The sequence below is a fragment of the Pseudomyrmex gracilis genome, unplaced genomic scaffold (genome assembly GCF_002006095.1).
Source record: "Pseudomyrmex gracilis isolate BER0280 unplaced genomic scaffold, ASM200609v1 scaffold_108, whole genome shotgun sequence".
NCBI lineage: Eukaryota > Metazoa > Arthropoda > Insecta > Hymenoptera > Formicidae > Pseudomyrmex > Pseudomyrmex gracilis.
This window is the reverse complement of record NW_018020692.1, coordinates 202,266-228,736: the sequence shown is the minus strand read 5'-3', so window position 1 is coordinate 228,736 and position 26,471 is coordinate 202,266. Positions and strand designations below refer to the sequence as shown.

Below are 26,471 nucleotides of genomic sequence, written 5' to 3'. Positions count from 1 at the left end.
ACGCCATTCTAAGTCTATAGGAATCGTAACACAAGTCCTAAACCGTGGTTTGGGTACAAGCCACGGAGTTGTATGTTCGTTAAAACACTGATAAACTGAAGAAGTCGGTGTAAAAACACCGTTAATTGTCCAAAAATATCTAAGCGTAACTACGCACATTCAACCGGTACGGCTGATGCAACACCACTTGACATCACTCGCTTCTCGCGCGAAACTATGCTCTTAGTTCCTGAATTTTAAATACATATATAATATAAACACATGACTGTCTAGTGGTCTCGCGGCCTGAGTGCGAGCGGGAGGTCTCGAGTTCGAATCCGCAGTGTCTGATTTTTTCGGGCCGATCTCTTTCAAGTCGAGATTATCGACGGAAAAGTGACATGAGAATCGACTTTCCAATCGTGCACGTAGCACGCAATAGAACCATGTCCACGTTTGGACATAGCGTACGCACCGACAAGTCGCTCGTGAACATTGGCTACGTAGTTGCCAATGTGCACCACCCGTGGACATTGCGCCGGTTTACAGAGCGACAAAGCTATTACACATTCTCTTAGGGGCCTGGCCGCTCTCTTCTCTCTGTTGAAACTTATCCTGATTATGCTCATTTATCTCATATCAGACATGCAAATCGTGGTTACTTGGAACGGCGATTTTGATGTGGAAAACATAAAACACTCGATACATCCGGCAAAGCCAAAACAATTTGAAGATAGAGAATCGCAAAAACTTTTAGATTCAAAAATTCATATCAAACGTAAAAAGAGATAGCATATTCATTGGGTGTTAGTTATCAATGTGTTTCCACTCGTTTAAAAGATATAAGAAAATAGATGGAAAATAGGTAGATAAATTGTTGGAATTGACTATTCAATTTCGTTACAACATTTGCTTTTCACTGGTTTCAAGATATAAAAATCAGAAGCAGTTTTTGGCTCAAGTTATGACTGGCGAAAAGAAGATATATCATCGTAAACGAAACATCGACATCACGCGTAGATCCGGAAAAACTTTCAACATTGACATCAAACGTAGAACGCAATATTTGTGAAAACAAAGTTATGGTTTGCATTTGATGCACTTGAAGGTGGTGGTTGTCTACTACAACCTGCTACGAGAATCTGAAATGGGTTTAGCTCGCTAGTCATATCAATTAAAGTTGGAAAACGAGAGTTTGTGTACTAAACATTCAAAAAAACAACATTGGTTCATACAAGTCCAGTTAATACACACATAGAAGATAAAATTGTTTCTTAAGAGGATACTGAATACCGACTATAGAGACCTGTACTCCGACGTTTCTCCTAACTCGACATTATGTATATTTTCTTCATGTTGTAAGTGTGTAGGCAGGGGGTGCTACGCCCCTCTCCCTGCTCCTCTCTCGAGAAAAAATAAAGAATTATTTTATGCAAGGTTATATGTATGTAATATTCAAAAATAAAACATCATAAACAGAAGGTAATATGTAAAACGCAAAACATGATAAGCTCAGGGGGGTGCAAGGGGGCGCAGCCCCCCCTGCCTACACGCTTGCAACGTGAAGAAAATGTCCATAATGTCGAAAAAAAAATTTATTTATGAAACTTTTTTTGTTTGTAACTTTTTTATAAACAATAAGCGACGGCTAAAACCTTTTGCATGTCACTCAGGACAATGTTCTTGACAACATATGTGAAGCTCAAGTAGATCAGAGGTTGACCTGTTATTATCAATATTAATAACTTTTTAATAAACAACGAGCGACGGCTAAAATTTTTGCATGTTACTCAGGACAATGTCCTTGATAACATATGTGAAGCTCAAGTTGATCGGAAGGTGGTCCGTTATTGTCAATATTTACCTTATATATAATTATATATAATAAAGTAATATATAATTATATATAATTAATAAGTGATATATATAATTAGCTGGCAAAGAAATAAAAAAATTTGGAATAAAAAAAAAAATTGAGCAGCCGAGTCGAGAGACGCGCAACGCCTCAGATCATTTGCAGAGTTAACCAACCCTGTGACATGATTTACCGGGGTCTAACGTACGGCGGGGCGCGTCGCATACATAATGTATGTGTGTCTTCCCTTCGGTGGACATAATTGTATGCGATATTACCCGAGGGAGCAGCGCGACTCTCTTCACGCGGCGGCGGCCGCGGTAACAAGGCATACCATCATCATTCGGCCAGAATCGACCCTCGTAAAGAGGAAGCCACCCCCGTCGGAGGCGCCACGCGGTACCGCGAGAGTCCGCGAGATCGAGCTCTCGGTTCTCGCGGTCGGCGTCTTCTCTTCCACCCATCGGTCGGCGTGGCTGTCGTGCTCACCGGCAAACATGAAGGCGAAATATCGCCTTTTGATGCCCAATTACAGAGGCGCCGCTTCTTTATACGTTCCTTTCTCACAGCCAAGACGTCGCCAGTTCCGACGGTTTTACCACAGGAAAAGCTTAAATCGACGTCCCACGGGAACGGCGCGATTTTATCTAGAATGGAACGTTGAGATTGTGTTTGACGAGAAAAAATAATCCAACTAGAAACATATCCTCTCTTTTTCTTTCTTTTTTTCTACATATATTTATAAAAATTCACTCATAAGAAAATTAAAGAATACTAATGTAGGATATAAGGTGAGAGGATGCACAACACAAGGATATGTAGAGTGTAAATGACACAAGTATATTTGTAGAATAGAATAAAAAGAACTATGAGTTACAGTGTATTACGCAGTATACCTTCTCGCGCGTCGCCTTTGTCGTCTCGCTCGCGACGCAACTCAACTCGAACTCTACACAGGCACGCTCGTTATTCTCTTCTCGTGGTTCTGACTCCAGAACGCTCTGCTCTGTTTTCTAAGGACTAATCGCTCGATCGGCTAATAAACAAACAACGCGTGCGGCATTGCAAGAGCTCGACCGTCGGCGAGAAGCGATAAAACTAAAACGCAGGGCGCCAGAATTATGAAGCCGTTTACAGATATATATATATATGAATAGGTTTTTTAACCGAAACTAAAGGCGACGACACACAAATTTTCTAACAAGATATATATAAGGCCTTACGAGCCATTCGCAGGATGTTCGAGCAGAAACTGTACGTGTATATATATACATACACATGTAACGAATTCAACTTGCAAATTTTTACAAGTGAGTGTTTTTTTGAGTTGAAAACTCAATTCATAAAATCATACGGGATGCTGGATTTGCATCTCACATATGACAGATCTCGGATACCCTCCTAACTAATTTTAAGATATTGCGAAACAAACTCCTTGGCCAGGAGTCGAACCTGCCATCGCCTTCCTTGTTAGGCCACCGAGGCACTTGGAGTTAGTCTCGCAATATTCATACATATATCGAAGATGGTCTGATAATGTTGTTAACGCTGAATCTTCAGTTAGCGTAATTTTTAAACAATTATGACTTAAGGCTCGTTGAAATTAATAACAAGATATATATAAGGCCTTACGAGCCATTCGCAGGATGTTTGAGCAGAAACTGTACGTGTATATATATACATACACATGTTTTTTTCGCAATATTTTAAAATTAGTTAGGGGAGTATCCGAGGTCTGTCATATGTGAGATGCAAATCCAGCATCCCGTATGATTTTATGAATTGAGTTTTCAACTCAAAAAAACACTCACTTGTAAAAATTTACAAGTTGAATTCGTTACATGTGTATGTATATATACACGTACAGTTTCTGCTCAAACATCCTGCGAATAGCTCGTAAAGTCTTATATATATATCTTGTTATTAATTTCAACGTCTTGTTATTAATTTCATCCTTAAGTCATAATTGTTTACAAATTTTCTAACTACACTAATTTTGAGACGGGGTAAATCTCGACAATATAAGCGAAATCGCAATTTCTACTCTAATCGTTTTTCCTAAAAGCACAACGGGAATAAGAGGGCGACCATAATTTTTGGCCAAACGAGAACAGGTCGAATTACTTTCCGCACAATGCGAGCGGCTCGCCCGCTTTCTTGAAACGAACGAATGGAGCTGTTTTTATTAAACGTACGAGAGAGGGGACACGTAAGCGGCTTACGTCCTGCAATTAAAATGTTTCTTTAAATACCCACCGCCCCGACGTCTTTCGATTGTGAACGATTGAAGCGCGTACTTAAATCGTGGCTCGTTATACGCGACCTTTGCGCGGAATGATACATAAGTGCCGCGAAACGAATCGATTTGCGATAATATCAACGATTTCTCTTCCGGATCCTGCGTTTTTCTTCAAAGCAAACTCTCTTTCAAAAGTATAGCAAATGTAAATTCGTACAAATTTATGTTTTTAATTTAAATTTACGTTTTTAAAGAAAGTTAGTTTAAAAAAATACCTGCGAAATAAACAAAACTGCAAAAAAGTACAACAGACATTAAACATATATTTTGGTTTTGTTATATATATATTTTGAACTTATAATATACATTATAATATATTTTTTCTTTTCCAAAGATAATTCCAAGCAGAAGCGTTGTCGTGAAGCGTTTGCACAAGAAGAGAAATTCTTCGTTTCTCGTTTCCTTACAAATTCTTCCAGTTAGGGGTCGGTTGGCTCCGCAAAACGGAGCCGATTTCGACGAGACGCTCGGACGGGATATCACCGACGGTATCGCCGAGACGTGACGTACTTACGGGAGAAAAAATCGGCGCAACGAGAGGAATCTTCCGCTTGTACTTGCAGATTCCTCCCGGGAGGCGACCCGCGAGGCTACATTCGCGGAGCCAATTTGCCGGAACATTAGACGCAGACGGTGTTTTCCTGCGACAGGCATCCATTATTGACACTCACTTGCCATCATACACCAATGTCGATATTTTATAGAATCCGCGTCCTATTAAAATTCGCGGTATAGTTCCTATCCTAAATTGCCACAAACTTGAAAATATCCGCGCACCGTAGATTAAATCGTCTGTCGTTTTTCGATTTTTTAATAAATTATAGTTTTCTCTCAAATGTACACATGACCATAAAAGAAACAAAAAATATTTTTATATGTAAATTAATTTTTATATACATTAGATTTATGTAAAATATTATAAATTAATTTTTATATGTGTATATAACTATATGTAGAATATAGTTATAAATATTTAAAATATTCTAAATAATAAATGTCTCTCTCTTCGATTCAGAGATTTTATATCAATTGTAGGTCCATTGTGCCCGCGACAGTGGATGCCTTCGAGAGAGTCTCGCGTAAGAAGGACCATGTGTGGTCGAGATTCGAAATTCTGCTGACGACCGTCCAGGGACCACAGCACGGCTGTGTATCAGTTAAGGGTTTTTGCTCACTGGAGCGTCCTTACGTACCACGAAGAGCCGGGAGGGCTCCCCAAGGATTTTGCACGCGGGCGCGGAACACAAACGACAACCAAGATTACACCGTGTGCATATCCTACAATACAGATTCGTTTCTCCAGTAATTGAAAAAGATTTGTTTATCTCCGAGAAACACTCAGAAGTGTCGCTGCTCCGCATTAGTCTCGGCCGGTACGTCTTGATGCGACAACTTGTGTATTTTTACAGCTAAAAATTAAAATCCATACAAGCTAATATGCCGCGTATATGTACTATTTTTCCCCTTAAACGTGTAAATTAATACATGTAAATTTGAAATAAATTTTTAATTCAAAAATATACACAACATGAAATGCTGCTGAATTGCACATCTCATATACGTGAAATATCCAATTTACTCACTACTCTCTAAAATATTTATTACAAAAAAGTCATCTTGACCAGAAACCAAGTTTTTCTAATAACGCACTTATTGTGTATTTTTAATAACACTCACATTAAACTTGACAAGACACATATAACACATTATAAATTAGTTATACAATATTACAGATGATATACAGAGTTTTATTAAGATAAAAATGATTGCACCACACACGATTTTTTTAGCGTTCAAGACTTTTATTAGAACCTTTTGGATTACACTCGTGGTTTTTCACACACGCTGTCATCTACAATATGTTCACTGATGCAATTTATATTACTCTACTAATAGCGATACTTACAGCTATGGCCAGCTATGGCGTAAAGCGCGAGGGAATTCTTTTTTGTTCTTCTCTCTAATTTAATCTCGTCGTGTCCATCCGGTTTGTCACAATCGGTCTAAAATCGGCTGCGCAACGAAGTATAATTGCACCGTGCATATATCGTTCTCGAGAAATCTCTATCGATCCTAAGTTACTACCGGCATCGACGATATCGCGACGACATCCGCATTAGATTTTATTTAAAAATTGATATACGCGTTCGAAAACTGAAAATAGCTTCTTTCTCTTTCTCTCTCTCTTTCTCTCTCTCTTTCTCTCTCTCTCTCTCTCTCTCTCTCTCTCTCTCTCTCTCTNTCTCTCTCTCTCTCTCTCTCTCTCTCTCTCTCTCTCTCTCTTTCTCTTTCTCTTTCTCTCTCACCGCACGTATCGTCGGAACAAATAACCAGCACAAACTTCGGAATACAAACCTACGCATCTTCGTTTGTTTTATCAAATTATCTTCGCATCTGTCCAAACACAATTGCGTTCTCTATACGCGCGTTGTGTGCCGAATTTTTCGCGAAGTTTCATTAAAAGAAATTACGGCAATCAGCGTGAGACACGGAGGCTGGATCGACCCGCGGGAATTCGCGGATTCACAAAAGTGTTTCGTGACGTGACTTTCTCCTCCTCGCTTTGTCAGTTCAATAATATTGCCAGTGAATATTATTCTAACGCTGCTTTATATTATAATGCGTGTTTATAACGTGACGCTCTCGCGCAAGTTTCTTGCCGAGCTTTCTCGATTCCGCGATCGATTTGCTCGCGCCAGGCTTGCGTAAAAGAAGGCGAGGCGAGCGCGCCGTTAAAACGAGTTGTTGTTCTTCCGAGTGAAATTTTCTTTCACCCGACGAGACGAAAAGCTGTCTCACCTTCCGATGATAAAATTCATGCACGAAAAAAAAAAAAGTTTTGGACAACCAGAAGAAAACTCGTTGAGCCAATTGAGATTTTTGTGTCACACCAACAAAAAAACATTTTATTTAGCGAAATCAAACAATCCAGTAGGCCCAACAAGTTCTTTCTCCGTTGTTCAAGCGGTAACTAATTGTTTAGCAAACTTTCTTTTTCACGTGCTTGCTTCTGAACCGACATCACAAATACGCGACGACGACAGTAGTTCCTAACTAGTTTGCTGGATGATGAATTCGTAGATTGTGCGCGAATGTGGGCCCTATACAAAACTGCCCGATTTCAGCGATGCCGCAAAGTTTGAAGCGAGTTGGAAATCGAAGAATTCGGCGCGGCACTGTCTCAACGTATTTTTTCTTGCGAAATAGCGTGACGCAAACTTTATTTTTAAATCACAATTTACATTATTAAATTAAAATAATATAATATTATAAAATATATAAAATTAAAATTTTAAAACATATTTAAAATTTAAATTAATAATATAACAGTTTACTATTTTTACTTAATTAAAATTTTTAATAGTGTCATGCAATATATATATATATATATATATATTTTTTTTTTAGGATATCTCTGCTAAAGTGAGTGTGAGAAAACAAGTATAAGCCATTGTTGCGCCGAACTCTTAAATTTCAGGATAAAGAGATCGACGAGTGTGCTTTAAGGCAACGTGTCGCAAGCTTACGGAACGAGAGATTCGGGTTAAATGTGTCTTCCGTCTTCTCTTTCTTCTCTTCTTTTTTTCGAATTAATCCGACCAGCTAGGTAGCTTGATTAATTGGTCGACGCGGACGGACTGTGGACTTGGCCGTAAAACATACTGCGTGAAGGACGGCAAGCCGAGCAATCGGAACCCGCCCTTTCCGCCGCTGACTCGTTCCCTGCAATAATTATCAGCCGGTAATTAGCGGGAACCTCTCGTAGTGAACACCGACGGATGCGTTATGTAAAACTAATCGTCCGCGGTATCGGGTTTTCTTCTGGAAAGAATTGTGACAAGGTGAAGCTTCAGTAATGGAAGCTTTAATTAGTTCGATCGTAGAGTAGATATATTTGCACGGTCTGACGTAATGCGAACGATAAAATCATGTAAGCGCGAGAAATTTAAAAATAAAGAGAGAAAGACGTATAGAAATTATTGTTTTTTAGTTACATTTGCACATTTTAAAGAAGGTGAACAGCAAAATCGTAATCAGTCGTACAAACACGTATCGATGTGAATTCAAAGAGTATGTATTTCCGAAAATTTATAAAAAAAAGTATTCAGCCAAAATTGGCCTCTTTCGGCTAATTTGCGCGGACGGATTGTTAGGTCAAGCGAGATGAGGGCCGACTTGTTCTCGCACGGAAGGCTCAAAAGCTGCTTGTTGAAAAGATCGTGCGGTCGCGCAGAAAAGAAAAAGAAAAAGATCGAAGAAAGCGCGGGCCTCTTTTTCCCCGAAGGTCTGTACGTTAGTCAAAGAGCCTGCGTTCACCGCCAATAATCCTGTATTCGCATTCATCGCGCCGATACAGCACCTATCTCGTTATTTTCGGCTTACGCCCGCGTTGAATGCGGCCCACCGATACTATCGATATATACGTACGCGCGTGTACATACGTGAATGCGCAAGTGTGCGAGTGTGTGGATGCGCGTCTCCTCTGAAACGCAAGTGGTATTTGCAACCATGTTCTCTGTGCTTACATGTTGTATCGTTGCGCGTTTATCAAATATCATCGCGACAGGAGAATACTTACGTGGGAAGTACATAACGTCGTCTATATTTTAAGGAAAACACTTGAAATAAATTTTCGACAATTTTCAAATTACAAATTTCAAGATATATTAATTTCTTCGCGCGTAAAAATTTGAATAAAAAGTTAGTTAGCTCGCAGATCGTATTTCTCTCTCGATTTCTAAAGTTTATATAAAATTACTTATCTCTTTTCTGAATAAAATACAATTATTTTGTAATTATATATATTACTGTAATATATATATATATTACAAAAAATATAAAATTTAATAAATAATTTAAATTTGTATATAAAAACTTTATGTAATACATATATAGAAAATATAATTCTTATTTAATAATTCTTATTTGTACAATTGATAATTAACGCAAACATTCTATTCTGTGTATGATGTATACTACTCTTTGCGAGAGAGCGCTGTTTAACACAAAGAAAACTTACGCATGTATACTATATAAACACCGTGAAGCGTTCTATCGTCGGGTTTGCAACCGCTGAGCGTCGCGACGCCGACGGAAACTCGGCTGTGCTCGTGAGTGCCGCGCAAGCGTCGGCACAAATCACGCCCCTCGGCCGACCGAGAGGCCACCCGCGCCCCATTTCAGCGTTATTACAGCCTGGAAGATCCACCCCTCCCCGTCCCGCCGTCTGAATATCAAGGCAACCCTCCGCGTTCCCACTTAACACTCCGGTCGCGACTAATTACTCTAATTAATTGGAACTCCGATCTTCTCGCCGGCCCGCTTGATCCGCGCGGGGGTAGTTACTAATTAATTACTAATATCAAAATGGTGTGCCCAGCGCTTTGAAAGCGTAGAGCTCTCGCGGCCGCCGCAACCTCGACCAATTCTGCGGAAATAAACGTGTAAATGTAGCGTGAGGCCGCGAAAAGAACTCGCGCGAAACATAAATTTTTCGCGACATTGGGATGTAGAACATACGCATGCCGAGAAATAACATCGCGAAAAAGCACTTTTCGCGCGACGTTAAAGCTTTTCGATATCTGAGCGTCAAGTCCGATTTGACAGTAACGACGTTCGATCGTCACGAGAATTAATAAGCGTAGAACGCACAAGGTCTTTGCTCAATTTTTTGAATTTAGACTAAGACAGATATATGTGTTCACACTTTGGTAAGAAAAGGAAAACAAAATAAAGTTCGTGAAAAAGTGTAAGCTACACGAACCAGATCCACATTTGCATGTCAGAAGCGGCTCAAAATATGTGTGGTCTGAAAACGAAAGTTTCGTGTACTTTGCGTGGAAATAAAAATGTCTAGCGAGACAAATCCAAAGGGTGTTTGACGAAACGCGTCTGTAAAATATATACCGGAAATTTCGTTCGGAGTATGATTTGGTTTTAAGAAACGCGAGGCATGATTCGGCAGCTGTCAAAACTTGCAACAAACATTGTTTCGATTCCATTGTGTCATAGTCTGGATTTTGTTGTTAAACCAAAAAAAAAAAAACAGTTCTCGATATATTTTACAAGTGTGCTCTATTGATTCTCCACGTGTGTTTATATAGAGATACTTTTTTATTTTCACGCAAAGTGCGCGAAACTTTTCTTCGCGTACTTTCCTCGCTTTTGACGTCATCAACCCAAGATGGCCGCGAAAGGAAGCCTTAATTGAAAATGTTGTTTCTCTTCGGCGAAAATGGCAGAAATGTATACAGTAGAACCTCCCAAAACGTATACTCCTAAAACGTATATACCTCCCAAAACGCATACAAATCTACTCTCAAAACGTATATTTTCTCCTTCATCGCTTTTCCCACCACTACGTATGGGTACAATCGAAACTGCGCTAGCGCTTGCGCATTAGGCTATGCACATGTAACATACATGGTCGTAATATAACCTCTATTATAATATGCGCATGCGTTAGTTAAAGAGTGAGGGAATAGGGGCAGTATACGTTTTGGGAGGTTCGTCGGTCCCAACTGTATACGTTTTGGGAGGTTCTACTGTATATATTCCCGTTTGCGCGACTCAAAATACGTTTTTAATTCATTATGATAATTTATTATGCGTTTATATTAGAAAGTAAAACAATTTCTGTATCAAACCAAACATCAAACTATATCTGTCGCAGAGCGATAACAGTTATCGCTCTCATATATTGCGATAAAACAATGTCTAAAATGGTGTAAAATCAAATAAAACTTAATTAATTTAATTAAATTAATTAATTAAAATTAAAATTATATAAGTACGCGCGGAGGATTTTTACAAAGTTTATAAAATTTAAATTGATATATTTATTTATTTAATATTTATTATTAATATTTATTTTATTTTATTTCAGTCTGTCGGTTGTCTTCGAAGCGGGAGGATGTTTCGCGTCTTTTTGCGTACGACTGACGGTTACTTAGTTGCCACTTCCCCTTCTCTTTTTTCCCCAAACTGAAGATTCTGAAGAAGATCCCATAGTGGATCGAAACGTTCGTATCTTTATTAAATCCTCGGAATAAGAAAGAATTTTATCTAAACATCAGGTGTAGCTCGTTATGGCCTTCTCCCTATCGTTTTATTTAAACACACAACAAGTACGAAACATATAATTTATAAAATTTGTTAGAAATTTTAATTAACCTACAAAAACTGAAATCGTTTAAAACAAAAAATTTTTGCAACAGTTACAATAGTTTTTTTTTTAGAAAATTATTGTAATTTCGTTATGTTGTTTATATATATTAAATTAGATAATAATTTTCGCATATAAGTAGCTAATTGTATATCGATTATGATTCCCTTATCTCAGAGGTTTCTTTCTATAATTCGTTTTCTCTCTATATTTCTACATTTCGTTCGGAGACACTAATTTGCACGATAAATCTCTCGCTCACCTTTCAGAACATTGAGATGTCGGTAGTAAGCATTACCATGCCAGGTCTCGGGACTTCTCGCTGGCGGCAATTCCGGTTTCACGTCGCGCAGAGATGCAGCTTCCTCAGCGATCTTTTCAGCTTCTCGTTCCTACATACACAATAATAACATAAACGTTTACTTTTTACGTTAAAAGAAAGACAGTGTGTGTGTATAAAATTGAAAATTGAATTAGCTCCGAGATACTTTAATATATTTTTTTTATCTTCATGTTTCTCATCATTCATCAAAGTATCATCTTACCGCGTATTTTTGCCACGTAATTATTGCTAAGATATGCGGTAACAATTCGCAAATTCTTTCTTCTGTTTCTTTATTTTGCCGGAGGACACAATGTCCCGAGCGTCACGAACGATGACGTTTCAACAAACGCGCGCGAGTCTTCGTCGGCGCCAATGAATATATATTTTTCATTCGGCATTAAGAGGAGTTCGTGTCAACGTTTGGTCAGTCATAAGTGAGTCTGCAATAATATCGTCGAAGGAAGCGACCGTTTGGAAAATAGGAATCGTCATTTTTGTGGAGACAGGTGGCGGTGGGCGGACACGGGCAGCGTAGGGCGGAAAGGTCGGCAAACAGCCCCGCGATATGTCGCGGCTCCTTGACGTAATGACAGCCGTGGAAATGGATGACGACCCACTCATCCTGATCAACCCACTCACGTATGCAACGATGGCTTGCTCGGGCAACGATCTACAGGTACAATCTAAACGCGCGACTCGTCCGAACCGGGACAGCAAAGCGCACGGTGCTTTATTTAATGCTTCCGTCGATAACAATCGTCGAATTACTTAAATTAATTCCGCCACTGCCAACCATCGCGCGCCGTCGTCGTCGCGCGCGCGAGCGAAACGGAAGTGGATCGATCGAGGTTGAATTATTCACTCGGCCAGGGACGAAACGAGCAGTCATTCCGCGTCCGCCTGCTTGGCCGATTAAAAAGTCACGGGAACGCGCGTTTAATGTCCGAAGAAAAAGAGGGTGGGAGTAGATTACACCTGTACTCGACAAGTTTCACAAAGGGTATCGCGCGATATTTTGAGTTACGATGAATGTCTGACGCTTCTCGAAATTTCTGACGCGATGACTTACCGTCGGAAAAGCTCGAAGATTTTTTTTCTAGAAATTTAAGATTATCAAAAAAGCTAGAAAATCATTTTAAATTTGATTTGTTGAAGCATGTATTATTGCTACACAAAAAAAACATGTTTCTAATTATTTGTGATTGCATATTTTTCTAACCACCGTATCTACGTTATGTCGCGCGATGTTAACGCGGGATTCGCGCTTTTAAAGGGCGCGTTCGCAACGATTCGCTGTGGGTGGCTTGTCGGAGGGGACGTTATTTAAAAATCAGCATATGTCGCGGCTTACCGATTTCGTGCGTGTCACGGCGTACGTGGCGGCGGATAGACGCGGAATAGAAGGAAACGCGGGGAAACTTGCAACTCTCTCTCTCTCTCTCTCTCTCTCTCTCTCTCTCTCTCTCTCTCTCTCTCGCTAAAGAAGCGACACGCGAGGAATACATTTTTAACGAGCAGCACGATCGTGCTTTCCCGCGTATAACTCGCGGCTTCTCGTTAGTCTAAACGCGTTTACGCGAAATACGAGGCAACCGCGTTACATCGCGAGCGAAAGCGCCGAGTGTGAACTTCATATAAGTTATACACGCTTTATACGAGAGAAAGCCACTCCTGAGAAAATAGGACGACTTGTAATCGCTTTATGTGCTTCAAATACAAAGTACGGAAGAGTTAATTGCATGAGTACGAAAATAAGTTATATGAAGTTCTCAAGAACGAAGTCGCTTAAATGAGTCGCGCCTGTAACCACGTGGCTGGAAGGAAGAATCCAATATTCATAACGATGATGAAGAGAAACGAATTTTTCAAAATTTTATTCTCGAATAAAATTCTATAAATAACAATTTTTCAAATAATTCTCACGAGAGACGGTAAAGCGTTGCGCTCGGAAATAACTTGAAGACTCGATTGTTAATTAAAAAGGCAAGACGCGGTGAAGAACGAACAAATCAAACTCGAATTAATTATCGGCATCGCGCAGTCCAATTATCGAGTGCAAGTTTTTTTCAAGAATAATTAACCGAGACAACAAAATTCCCGTGGATTTTTTCGCCGTAACGCGAGCCCCACGCATTTGCACAGCTACGCTAATGCGCTGTAACGAACATTATTAACTGCGGCTCGCAACGCGATTCTCTCTTCTTTTCTTCTCGCTCGCAAAGAGTAAATGTAATCATCGTAGCTCTCGTCGCTCGCGGTTACGTGACGTTGTAATCGTCACGGTAGCATAAAAATTTCATGTCGCACACACGCGGACGTTACGCCACAATCGACTTTAACTGCCGCTTCGAGGCGGTTCCCTATCGCGATTCGTGCATCTCTGACGATTATCTGCATGTACACACACGTGTGTGCGATACTCGGTGTGTTCTCGATTAAGGCATATTCACACGTCGAAATAATCCCTCACACAGGAGTTTGTAATTTGTTAATTTCCATAGTTTTGGTTTTTGACGAGAAATTGGGAAATTTTTTTTCAATATATGACGAGCTCAAATTTCTCTCGCGCATATTTTTGGAAAAATATGTAAAATGCGCTCTTGGATAAATTTCAATTTTCTTGAAGATTAAACTGGCTGAGAGAGGTATACATTTTCATTTGTAAAAAGATGAAACAAATCAATTTATAATAAACCTCCCCTCCTTCCATATTGTATATGCGCATAAATTGCTAAATAATAGCAGCAATTTGTGTAATAATTTTATATCGCGTATAATAATAATATGTGAATGGTCCTTCAGGTGCGCAACAGCGAGGTAGTTCCGACATTACAGAAGAGATACGGTCGTATCGGCCGCGTGCGTGTTATACTTGTAAATATAATGACTACGTCGAAAGAAGCTCTTCAATACATTGTAACGCGATAAGCTTTGATTTAAAATTTCACCGAATTAATAGTCTCCGAAAACGGGGATTTATTTTATTTTACAAGCAACGTGCACGCGCAGAAAACTATCATTATTGTATTTGATCGAATTTTTTAATACTCTGGTAATTCGCGTTCCACCGTTTAAGCAAAGATTAATCATTAGTTGATGCTTTTTAATGGACGGTCTATCGAGAGATGCGGATAAAATTTTCATGCTGTTTGGGATTTCGGATAATTATGTTTTGTGTACGAAGAGAGAGAGAGAAAGAGAGAGAGAGAAAGAGAGAGAGAGAGAGAGAGAGAGAGAGAGAAAGAGAGAGAGAGAGAGAGAGAGAGAGAGAGAGAGAAAGGCTCGCAAAAGGGGAACAGAACGGGGGGGTCTGAAAGGGGTCGGTGCTGTCCATTGTGAAGTAATTCGACGAGGTAAAAACGTTACGGAGGGTGACTTTTGTTCGACAGGCGCGATCCCGAAAAATACACTCGCCTCTATTACGTTTCAGCTTTTCGACGGACTGTCTTTCTCTCCAAAAAGAAATCCGTTATCGATTCTTGTGATTTTGTAGCCTGATTGTTTCTTTCTAATTGTTTTCTTTGTATTGAAAAAATTACGAATAAAATAAATTAAGTGAAAAAATTATTTTCGATTATTGACGTATTCTTTAAAATTATTTTTAGATATTTTTGTTACGAGTATTTTAGAATTATTATTCAATGATATCTTTTGTGAAAAAAAAAAACTGTTCTCATTGTTAATCGCGTTATTAAATCGGAACAAATCGTTATCTCGCGTTACGATTACGCTGCGAGAATGTTTGTTACGAAGCAGGTGGTCCGCGCGCAATGTGTACAAGCTACAAAGTCGATACGCCCGCGTTACGTACATATATCCTTGGGGATATCGTCGGCACATATGTTCGCCGTAATAACCGTGCAACCTCTGTGTACGCGGGCACGGGATTCGTTGCCGTGCCCGGTAGCGAATCTGCTCTCTCTCGTGAAAGATCAATTCGCCACGCGATCAAATGCGATCTTAACCCCGTATGCTCGAGAACGGATTAAAAGCGGTGAAACGCGAGAAGCCGCCGCCGCACGTCATGGAAGAGGCTCGCTCGTCGGAAGATTTACAAGCTCCTCCTCCCCTTTCCCTTTGTCTCTTTCGTGATTGTAACATAAAAAATTAAGCGAGACAGGAGAACGCCATTTCAGAGAGAGCGCGCATTAATGTTTGAAGTGGAGTTTTTATCGATGTGAGTTAATTTTAAAAAGCTCTCGGAGAAAATTACAAAAATTTTTATTTTTATATAAATATATATATATATGTTAAAGTAATTCTCAATTGTTATTAACTATGAAGAACAGAAAAAGTGTTTTTGGAAATAAAAACACTTACGTTAAATATGACAGAAAGCGCTGTAGTTGTGAGTGAAACAGGTGTAACTGTGTGTTCGTCGTGGAGCTCCTCTGGGGATATTCCCGGGGGTATCTTTCCGAGGGACGGATTATCGGAGATAAAGGAGCGACCGGCGGAGAATTATGAAGAGGGAGCGGGACAAAAAGATCGCTGCGAATCGTAAAAGGTGCCGAGCAAATTCGAGGCATGTAAGCTCTCGTTACGTTATCCACCTCGTTATTACATCTCGCCGGGAATATGACGTGTACGAATGTTATATTACGCCACGCGTGAATTCCAGACGGTGTATGTGTAACAAGAACATTGAATCAACGCGGCAGATTGTGGGGTGCAAAATCCACGAAACGTCAAGATACACATATGTCAGGTAGAATAGTGCGGAATTTATCGCGCGTTTTCTGCGAAATATTCGCGGATCGTTCGTTTGAATTCTCGCACAAACTTCGAGATAAGTTACAGCGTTACAGAAGAGACTTTTACAAATAAAAAGTGAGAAAAAAAGAATAGAAAAAAAAAGATTTGAAGGTACAAAATAAGCACATGAGAGAAAAATGTAAAAAAGGCATAGAGGAGAAACAGAGAGAGAAATATACAATAAAACAATCTCTATGTATATCCTATACGTGCGAAAGTTAAGATGAAAGAAGGAAGAGAAGACACAATCGAAGAGGAGCACCGAAGAGGGTTTCCCGCTTGCGGATGAGTTCCGTGTTCTCCCATTTGTAACTCCGTTCACCCGGCAAAGTAGGTAGAAATCCTGCCCTCCCCGTGTCTCTCCCATCATCGAATGCCACCCCCGCTTATCTGGGCGCGCACCAACCCCCGTCGCGACGGGGACCGCGGCGCAGCATCCGGTACCATCCGGCGGACCCGAACGAAAAGCCCGCCCGACCGACACGACCGTCTGCCCATCCTCGCGTTATGGCGCGCTCGATTGTTTCCAGCCCCGTTGATCCAATAAAGGATTACGGCGAAACAATCGTAGCGTGCAGCGCGCGCGGACAGCACCCTCCTCCTCCTCCTCCTCCTCCTCCAGCCCTCTTGCGCCGCGCGCCGCCGGCGTACACGATGGCTTTTACGTTAACGGCGAAACTTTCGACCCAGACGTGCACCGAATGACGCCCGTGAATGCGGTTGTATTGCATTCGAATGGTTTTCTTTTTTTTTTTTTCCGCAAACTAGAATTTTTTTCGAGCGCTGTTTTTACGGATTCACGAGTAACGACTAATAGCGGCCAGTGCGAGAACGAGATGGTTGATGAAAATGTCGAAAATTAATTCTGGTCGATTTTGAGCGAGGAACGAAGATAAATAAGAACAAGTAGATAAAGCGACACGACTTTTTCTGCTCTATATTGCAAAATATTTTTATTACGACATTACTGAATAAAAAACAAGATGAACGACGCGTTTCGTTTACTTTACACCAATTTTTTAATCTAGTCCGTCTTGTCTCGCAACAAATATATACTGTGCTGTGAAGAAGATGGAGAAGTAACACGCAAATGTGATCTCAAGAGTGGCAGAGCGGGAGGGTGGGATGTGCGCGAACGCGATTGTGAAGTCGAACGGATTGGGATGCACACACGTGGCGCGCGGAGTTAATACGCAATCGCGTTAGTCGAAATCGCTTCCGGTCGGACGGTTTCGCTCGAGTTTGCGGGCCGCCCCGGTATTATGCCGGGAAATTGATTATACTCTCGATAATGCCGGATTTGGCTCCGGAAGAGCGTTACGTGTCCGATGGCGCGCGCGGATCCAAGAGTTACTCTCGCTCCCAATTCGTCGGGCATTATCGGACGGTTTTTTTCTTTTTTTCTTTTTTTTTTACGCCCGATGCCATCGATACCGCTCCCGTGAATCGATGCGATTTCATAGCGGACTGATCACGAGAACTCCTGTTCCCGATTCATCTATTTATTTGTATTTTCGGTCAAACTGCTTGTTTGCCGTTCTTTAACATGTTTTTTTACAATTATTTTTACATTACGTATAGAATTTTACATGTAAATTTTGTAACAAACTCTTCAGTAAAAAAAAATTATAAACTTCCATTTCTAAACATACAATAAAAATGTTTTGTTTGATTAGATAAAATATATATTAAGAAAAAAATGTAACAAGCTGTTCTCCGAAGAAAAAACGTTCTCTTGCTTTCTTCAACTTTTCTCTGGATAGGAATTTCTTTTGCACTATGCACTCGAAGAAGGGGTTACATGAAATGACGAACGAAAATGTTGGCGTTCACCGCTGCGAAACATTATTTGTAGCTTCTCAATTTCGCGTGTGAGGTATAAAACAATTTTCGCGTAAGCTCCTCCATTCAGGTGGCCATACTGTGAACACCGTAACGGCGCTAACGAGTTTCGACCCGGAGGTGGAGAGAGACAGAGGGGGGTTTTGCATCAGTACTCTGATGCTTTTCACCTCACATAACGGCCGTCATGGAAATTATTTTTTTCAGCTATTTGGGCAGGTTTCGTCAATACGTATTGATTCTTGCTCTCTCGTGCCGATAAAAAGCGTTTATGCCTGTATCTAATATCGATCAAATTTGCAAAGCTCTGTCGACTTTTCACTTAATTTATTCCACTATGTCTATGTAGTTTTCAACATTTTTCGCGAAAATTGTAAAGAAAAAAAATAAAATATCATTTAAAAACGAAGTGCCTTTATACATTATTTTTAGAATCTTTCACCAATTTTATTTTTGTCGTATTTTTATGGAATACACTCTCTGTATGTGTTGGAACCACGACAAGAACATTAAAGGATTGCGGAAAGAAATACGGAAGTCATTTAGAAAACATGTTTCGTCACCTTGATCAAGAGCAAAGCTCTTAAAAGTTAAAGCACTATGGAAATTTAGGCAAAAGGGTGAGAGAGAGAGAGAGAGAGAGAGAGAGAGAGAGAGAGAGAGAAAGAGAGAGGAAGAGATGCGGGGGAAAATAGCAGACAGCGAGAATTGTATTGGATTTGAGGGTCCCGGGGCGGAGCTGGTCCGGACTAACGATTATAATTAAATCAACAGTTGCCGCCCTCGACTTCCATGGAGCGAACCTCCATTTCAGAAACTCGGTGATGTTATATTTCTCAGCCGAGATGTGTGTGTCTAAGTGCAAATAGAATTAAGTAAGAAGTAGCCGAAGCTGAATTAAACGAAGGGAAGAATGAGACACGACGCCGTGGAACTTTCCACGTCTGCCTCGACGAATTTTGGCGCCTGACGTTGAATTGCGCGACAGGCTCGTGTTCCACAAAAAGTTTTTTATTGCATGTCAACAGATACTACACGATGAAATATGTTTAACTTGTCACGAAAGAAAACCCGTCTCCGTTTGTTAAAAAAGCCACCACCGCAACGAGACACGCAAAGTGAAAAAACATTACTGGCGACTTCCTCAGACTCTTGCTCAAAGAAGTAATAGTCTTATCACATGTCAACAGTCATTACTACGATGAAATATGTTTATTTTGTTACAAAACAAAACTCAGATAATTTCTGTTTGTTATATCTTAGAGCTTGTCTTTTAGAAGAACATTAGTTGTGTGAAATAAAAAAGATATTAATTTGTTTTAATTGATTCCTTAAGATGTATGTTTATAAAATAATGTGTTTAAAAATGTTTTTTTTTTTTTACATTATTGTGCTTGATAGAAAAAAATAGAAAATATATTTTTTCGTTCGACGTAGCAAAAAATAACAAATATAAAAAATTATATTATTATACTATTGTGTGCTATTATATAATTACAATATTATACTACTAGTACAATATTAATAACATCATACTAATATTGTAAAAGTGTAAAATATGAATCTATGTAAAATTTTGTTATTAGACAAAATTGCCAACTGTCGTATCGTTCGACGTATTATGTTAATTGACATTTCAATTTGGCAGAATTATCAACATAATTAAAAACGTTACGCTTTTCGGTGAATCAGCAGTACATTTGCGTGATGAAATAATAATTTGCCCGACAAAATGTTACCAGGTTAAGCTATCTTGAAGATATACGTAGATATACACGTCATAACGTGTGTGTGTATATATAGTCGATTTAATCACAGAGCGTCCCGAAGGGTATTCTGAGGATATAAGGTCAGAAGTTGGCATTTTCATGTGGCGTAACTTCATTTGTGCTCACCGTTTCTTATAAATGCCAAACGGCGTGCTCTTTAATTAATGCAGACGGCGTAAAAACCGAAATGTCACTTGTACGCAGGGGACAAATGTAAATTAGTAGGTCACCGCTACCATCGATCGAATCGTTTTCGAACACGTGGAAAAAAAACACAGAAAGATTCTTGTCACCCACCTCGCTGTAGCAAGAGAAAAGAAGTAACGCACCTCTTGCGGAACCTAATAGCCCTCCAGACGGTCGGGGGCGCAATTAAAAGTTGCGGTCGAAACTAACTAAACCAGCCGTAGTTTGATTTAAACGTTATATCCCCGTTATACGCTCCTACGTGACGTTGCTTAATTGCATTTAAATGGATCGCGGATGAGGCGGCTCCGTGGCGGTATCTTCGAAAGCTTGGAGAGCTCGAAGGGGATTCAACGCGACGCCATTCGGACTCTCAGTAATCACGATCGAGCAAAAGATCTTAATTGATCGGCGGCGATTTACTCTCTCTCTCGCCTCCGAAGCGAGACTCTGATTAAAATCTCTCGGAGATAACTGTCGTTTGCACTGTAAAACAAGATGTGAGGTACAGAATGTTCAAACTCACATCGCGCGACGGAAAATGTTAGTTTGATCAAACAAACAGAGCGCGCTGATCAATAATGTGAAAATAACAGACTTTTGAAATTTTGTCAGAGAGACGGAATCTTTCTCTGAGCAACATGTACATTTTGCAAATTCGAAACAGTTCATTTTGACTATTCGCTTTGGGAGAGCTCAGTATTTTTGTAATCAACGATAGCTCGGTTATCTTATTGTGTTCCAACAAGATCCAGAGAGAGAGAGAAAGTTTCCAGTTTTGAGAGAAGAAGAAACTTCGTGAAACCCATATATGAACGTGTACACACACCGAAAGATCCACAGATGTCGCGAAAATGAAAATACCTTCTCTCCCTCTCTCTCTCTCTCTCTCTCTCTCTCTCTCTCTCTCTCTCTCAGTCTAGCCAGCGAAGCGAGAAATAACTGCAAATAACGTTCGGGGATTACTCGGTTACCGCGATACACTTGTACTCCAGGTCCTTCCATCGTGGCCCGTGTTGCAGTAACTAGGTTTCCACTTCCTATCTGATGTACAGCCGCCTGCATCTTTGTGACGAATATCTCTCGTATATGTACACGCTCACGTCAACCGTAGAGAGAGAAAGAGAGAGAGAGAGAGAGATTCCGACAAAATACGTGTTCGTCCTACTCGACACGTTCACTGACAAGGGGGAATTGAAAAGCTGTCTGGCAATCCGGACGGCTTATCCCGGTCCATCCCCGTCGTATCTCTACTGCTCTACTCCTCTCTCTCTCTCTCTCTCTCTCTCTCTCTCTCTCTCTCTCTCTCTCTCTCTTGCCCTCTCTGCGAGCTCGCTCGCGCTCCGAGAAAAAGACCCTTTTACAGTTTCTCCTCTCTTTCTCTCTTTCTGGGAGCACGCACGGCAGCCGATTAACGTCTTCGAGTGCCGGTAAACTACACTAGGGCTACTTCACTAGTTATATTGTTTTAGGCAGATGAAAGATATGTTATTCCGGAGAGACAGCGCGAGCGAGGTATTAACTCTTTAATTCTAGCAGTACGGAATGTGCGAGCGAGCTTTTAATTGAAAAATTTGCGCGCAGCGGGTACGTATAACGAAAAAAAAAGTAACAAACTAAAAAACTATTTTCTCTAAATTCACGCATACGCAACTTTCGTAAGTATTAGTAATTACATTAATTTTTGCATTAAGTTACGGAAAAAGAAAAATGAAGAAAAGTTAGTCGAGAGCTTAAACGGAACAAAAGAAACATCGCTACATCGTCGGATTTTAAGTTGTAAAATAAATAAGATCGGCAGCGCGCGGCTTCCGAAATTCCGAGATAGCGCCGCTCTCGAGTCGCGATTTCTCAACCGGTCAAAGGAAGGAAACTCGCTCGCTGTTCTCGCAATTAATTCCACCCCATTTTCCTTTTGACGTAATATCGCGCGGCATCATTAACGCGCATATTTATCCGCGGAGCTTCAAAGCACGGGAAAGTGGCGACGCGGCAATTAACATCGAGGTCGTCGGTGGAATTTTCGACGATGCTCGGGTTAATTATTCCGCGGCAATTTAGCCGGTAACGAGGCAGCGCGGCGGTGGCGGCAATTGGGTGCCCCGGTTGGAATTATTGTAGCGACGTGATTCGCTCCGGCCATTTACATCGTAGCAACAAACGTAATGCTACTCAACTCCGTCCCTAGAATTTGCTCTGCGGTCTGACTGCTCGCGCTGCGCCGCTTTCGCGGTGTGGTGTCCCTCATAATCATTATCATCATCATCATCATCATCATCATCGTCATCATCATCATCATTATTATCATCATCGTCATCGTCATCGTCAATCGTGATAATTATTGCGTCGGTAAATACTCTGCGCACTGGGAAACGGACGGAAAGCGCACCCGATCCGTCCGAATATACACTTACGGCGACGGGCGACATGATTAAATGAACGCTCCCGATATATGTACATGTGTGTCACGGTTTTCAGTGAGCCAACGCGCTCAACGCGGTAATGATGATGTTGCCGGCCACCACAACATCAAAGACGGATTAGGGGGATCGGCGGGCACGCGCCTGCCGTTGCATCGATTCTGCGGTCGCCATGAAGGCTTATTTAGATTGATCTGATACGTAGCTTATAGCTTACTTGCGCGTTACACTAGCGAATTAAACTCGTTTAATGATTGATAGTAACCAAAAGTTTTGGCAGATGCAACTTCTTCCCCCCCCTCTCCCTAGATATTTCTTCGAAGAAAGTTCGATTGTGATAATTGTAATTTTTGATATTATATTAAAACGCAATGGGAGTAAATTTTTGTTTTATTCAACATAATAAAATTTCATTAGATAATTGTTAGTTTAAATATAGAAGGAAACACGCACGTGAGCAATCAGTTGACTTCCGGTCGGCATCCCTAAATAGATATTATTTCGCGTACATGGCGAACGATTTCTCGAGGGAAGGTCTCGATTAAACGAACGAGCGCGTCGGATACGACGATGTTAATTCGATTAACTTTGCGACGGCACTTTGTTTGACGTCGGGTGTCGTGTTGCGGGAAAATATTTCGCTGGCCGTTTACAGGGGAGACACACGGTCACGCATCACGCGGGGGTGATGCGCGCGCCTACTTTCCTTACAACGCAAACATACTCCGTTATTAAACCGCGTAGACGTGTACCTTTATTCACTCGCCAGTGAATAAAAGTCAGACCGTAATAAATTGCTTTCGTGACTCGAGACGCGACGTTTTTACCTACAAATACCGATAACGACGATGAGTTCCAAAAGAAAGTCACAATTTGATGTGTCATTTTACATAAGCTACATTAAAACAATTATTTCAGAGATAATTTTTAAAACAATATCTTAAAGATTTTTGTCCTGAGAAATTTCTCGTTTTTACTTTTTGATCCGCGAATGTAACACGCGCGCACTCTAGAACCTACATCGAAAAAATTATTCTCGTAAATAGAAGATTTTATACTTAAAAAATCTTCTTAAAGATTTTAGATGATATTCTTCTGAAATATTAAGAATATATTCTTAAATAAAGAATATAGTCTTTTTCGATAGTGAGATATATATGTTTTTCTACAGAGGCTTTTTATAGTCTAATCAGTATATATTCTTATCAATATTACTATTTAGAGGATTTTCCTCTTAAAATAAGAAACTCTTCTTGGCGCCTATTTTAGTATAAAATATACGTAAAGTAAGTGGGATATCCTCAAAACAAGAATACAATTTTTTCGGTGTAATTGCACAATGTTTTTTAAACGAGGAAAACATTAAGTAATATGCAAATTAGATACTCATAAAATTAAAATTGCAATCCCTCAATCGTAACGAGTTATGTACGAGTTCCCAGTTCCCAGATGCCTTTAAACTGTAATTCAGAAGCGCATACAAGAATTTGATAGAATCGCGATGAGTGCAGACTTGAAACCTACTTCACGCAAACTCGATGACGCCCCGGGCTCGACCGTGTCGTGCCACGTGCTGGTGGATCGAAACGCACGTGCGATCGCCCTCAACGGCGCGACCATTATCGTCGGCCGATCGCAAACACTCGACGACAAGCGGCGAAACCGCCTCCGCTGGAAATATGCCGTGGCGAATCCAACCCCCCTGTTGTTGACGAAGACGTAATCGCGCGCGCGCACACAATCACGCCGCAACACCAGCGTGTGTAACCGCGTTGTGCACGCGACCGACTGGCCGTACGCCATCGGAACTTTGAAGATGCAATCGTGAAAACGCAGATAAAAGTAGCAAATTCTTGTACATTTTCCTGGTTTTCTTTTCGATGAACTCGTTATACCCCTTAATTTCGCGACATTTACGTCGATCTTTTAAATAGTCAAGTTTTTTTTTAGACCAAAACTCACCGTTTCCCGAGGCGGACTCCAGCACTGCGGCGACGTACTTCGTCCGCTGTGGTTGCTCATGGCGGAATTGGAGGCGGAATGAAGATTCTGAAGACTAGCGTTGAGCGGCGTTACCGGATCGTCCTCCGTCGTCTCGATGTCAACCTCATCGTCGGAGTTTTCGTCCTTCTGATTGTCCGCCGGTCGCTCGGGAACGATCGTCGGTTCGACGATAGGTGGTCCGCGAATCACCGGACGGAACGCGGACTGATGTAAGGGTGGATTGACGGTAGAGAGTAGAGGTTCCGTGGGACTGGATCCGCTTATGGGCGGAGGTAACGGTCCTAAAACCACGAACGTTCAAAATGCCTAGTTATCTATAATTGGGGTTGATTTGATCGTCATCATGCAATAAATCACGTAAAATAAAGCAGTTTATTTATACGTTTTCTCGCCGTACCAGGAAACAGGACGGGACTGCGCTTGGCCAACCAGGGTAGAGCGTAAGGCGGAAAGGCGAAGGGGCCGGGTGTTTTAGCCGCAGCTACTGCCGCCGCCTGCTGATGCTGATGCCATACGTAATCCATAACAAGACTTCGTGACAGTGGCAGCGGTAGTTCCGGAAACGGTGGTACGCGAGGATGCGCCGGTGTCGGTACCAAACTAGGAATTTGCGGGGTGCTAGTAGGCGACGATCTCGGCTGCTTCGCCGGACTCGGCGATTCCCGAGAGCTGTTCGAGTTACTGAGCAAGCGTTTTCTGGTGCCACCGTTGAACATCGCCTTGACATCCTCCCAAGCGTGCACTATCTCGTCCGGCTGACTGCCGGTCAGCTTCATGTGCCGGCGCCACGAGTTGAAGTTGGCCGCGTCAGGCTGCACGTACTTGTCCGTCGGGCCCATGCGGTGCGAATGGAAGATGAACTTGTTCGGCGAGAAGAACAGGCCGCAGTACGCGCACTTGATGCACTTGGCGCGCGAGCTGTTATACCGAGCCGGCAGGAAAGCGCCACGACAGCCCCAAGCGCACTCGTGATGCACGGAGAACGCAAAGTCCTCCGGCAATCTGTGTACCAATTATTTTCGTACTACCGATTGGTCGAAAAGTCGAACAACAAAACCTAAACAAATCCTAATCTAATTCTAAAAACTGACCTAGGCGGCGCGTTGTCGCCGAGAAAGGATTTACAGAGACGTTCCGCCTCTCTTCGTGTGATCATGCCGCATCTGCGCGAGGACACCGGCATCGCGCCGGCACGACGAAGTATTTCCAGCTGAACCGGCGTGCACTGCACGCAGGTGATACCCAACGCCACCCGACGATTGTGGATCTCGTTATAGCTGAACTGCTTCAGCAGGGTGTTGCTGATCTGCGCCAGACACAGTCTTTCCTGACCCTCGATCACTAGCGACACGATGTGGATTCCATAAAGCGACACGGTGCCCACCTGCAACTCCTATCGATTTAGATGCACCACGATGCTCTCAGATCATTTTCCATCGCTGCGATTTTTTTATTTTTCTATGTTCACTCTTTCGTGAGTTTTTAACTTTTTTATTTATTCTTTTTTTTATTTGATTTCTTAAATCTCAGCGTTACCTGATTCTGTTTCGGATGCGACTGTGGCTGTGGCGACTGTGCCGGTTTCTGCGACGAAGTCAGCGGCGGCATCGACAGCACCGCCGGACCGTCCATCCTGAGGAAAATTTTATAATTTTCTTGCCAGAATTTTCGAAGATTCGCACAAATAATCACAATTACGTTACTAGAAGTAAACGTTACGCTGTATTTTCAAAACTGTTGATAAATAGCGTTTGCAAAATTGAAATATTTAACAAACAGAGAAAATAATTCCAATTACGTAAAAGAGCAATTCAAATAAATATAACGACATGCTTAAAAATTAAATGTTTCTTCCACGTGCATTTTGAAAAC

At 41.2% G+C, this 26,471-nt stretch overlaps 1 protein-coding gene across 1 annotated transcript; it reads right to left on the bottom strand.

The window, feature by feature from the left end:
- Nucleotides 1-7,749: 7,749 nt before the first annotated feature.
- On the bottom strand, nucleotides 7,750-26,231 carry LOC109856137 (SKI family transcriptional corepressor 2). Its single transcript, XM_020431083.1, is given in 6 exon segments — nucleotides 7,750-7,856; nucleotides 11,561-11,690; nucleotides 24,558-24,880; nucleotides 24,997-25,601; nucleotides 25,691-26,019; nucleotides 26,136-26,231. Coding segments are annotated over 6 exon segments (1,590 nt in total).
- Nucleotides 26,232-26,471: the final 240 nt, after the last annotated feature.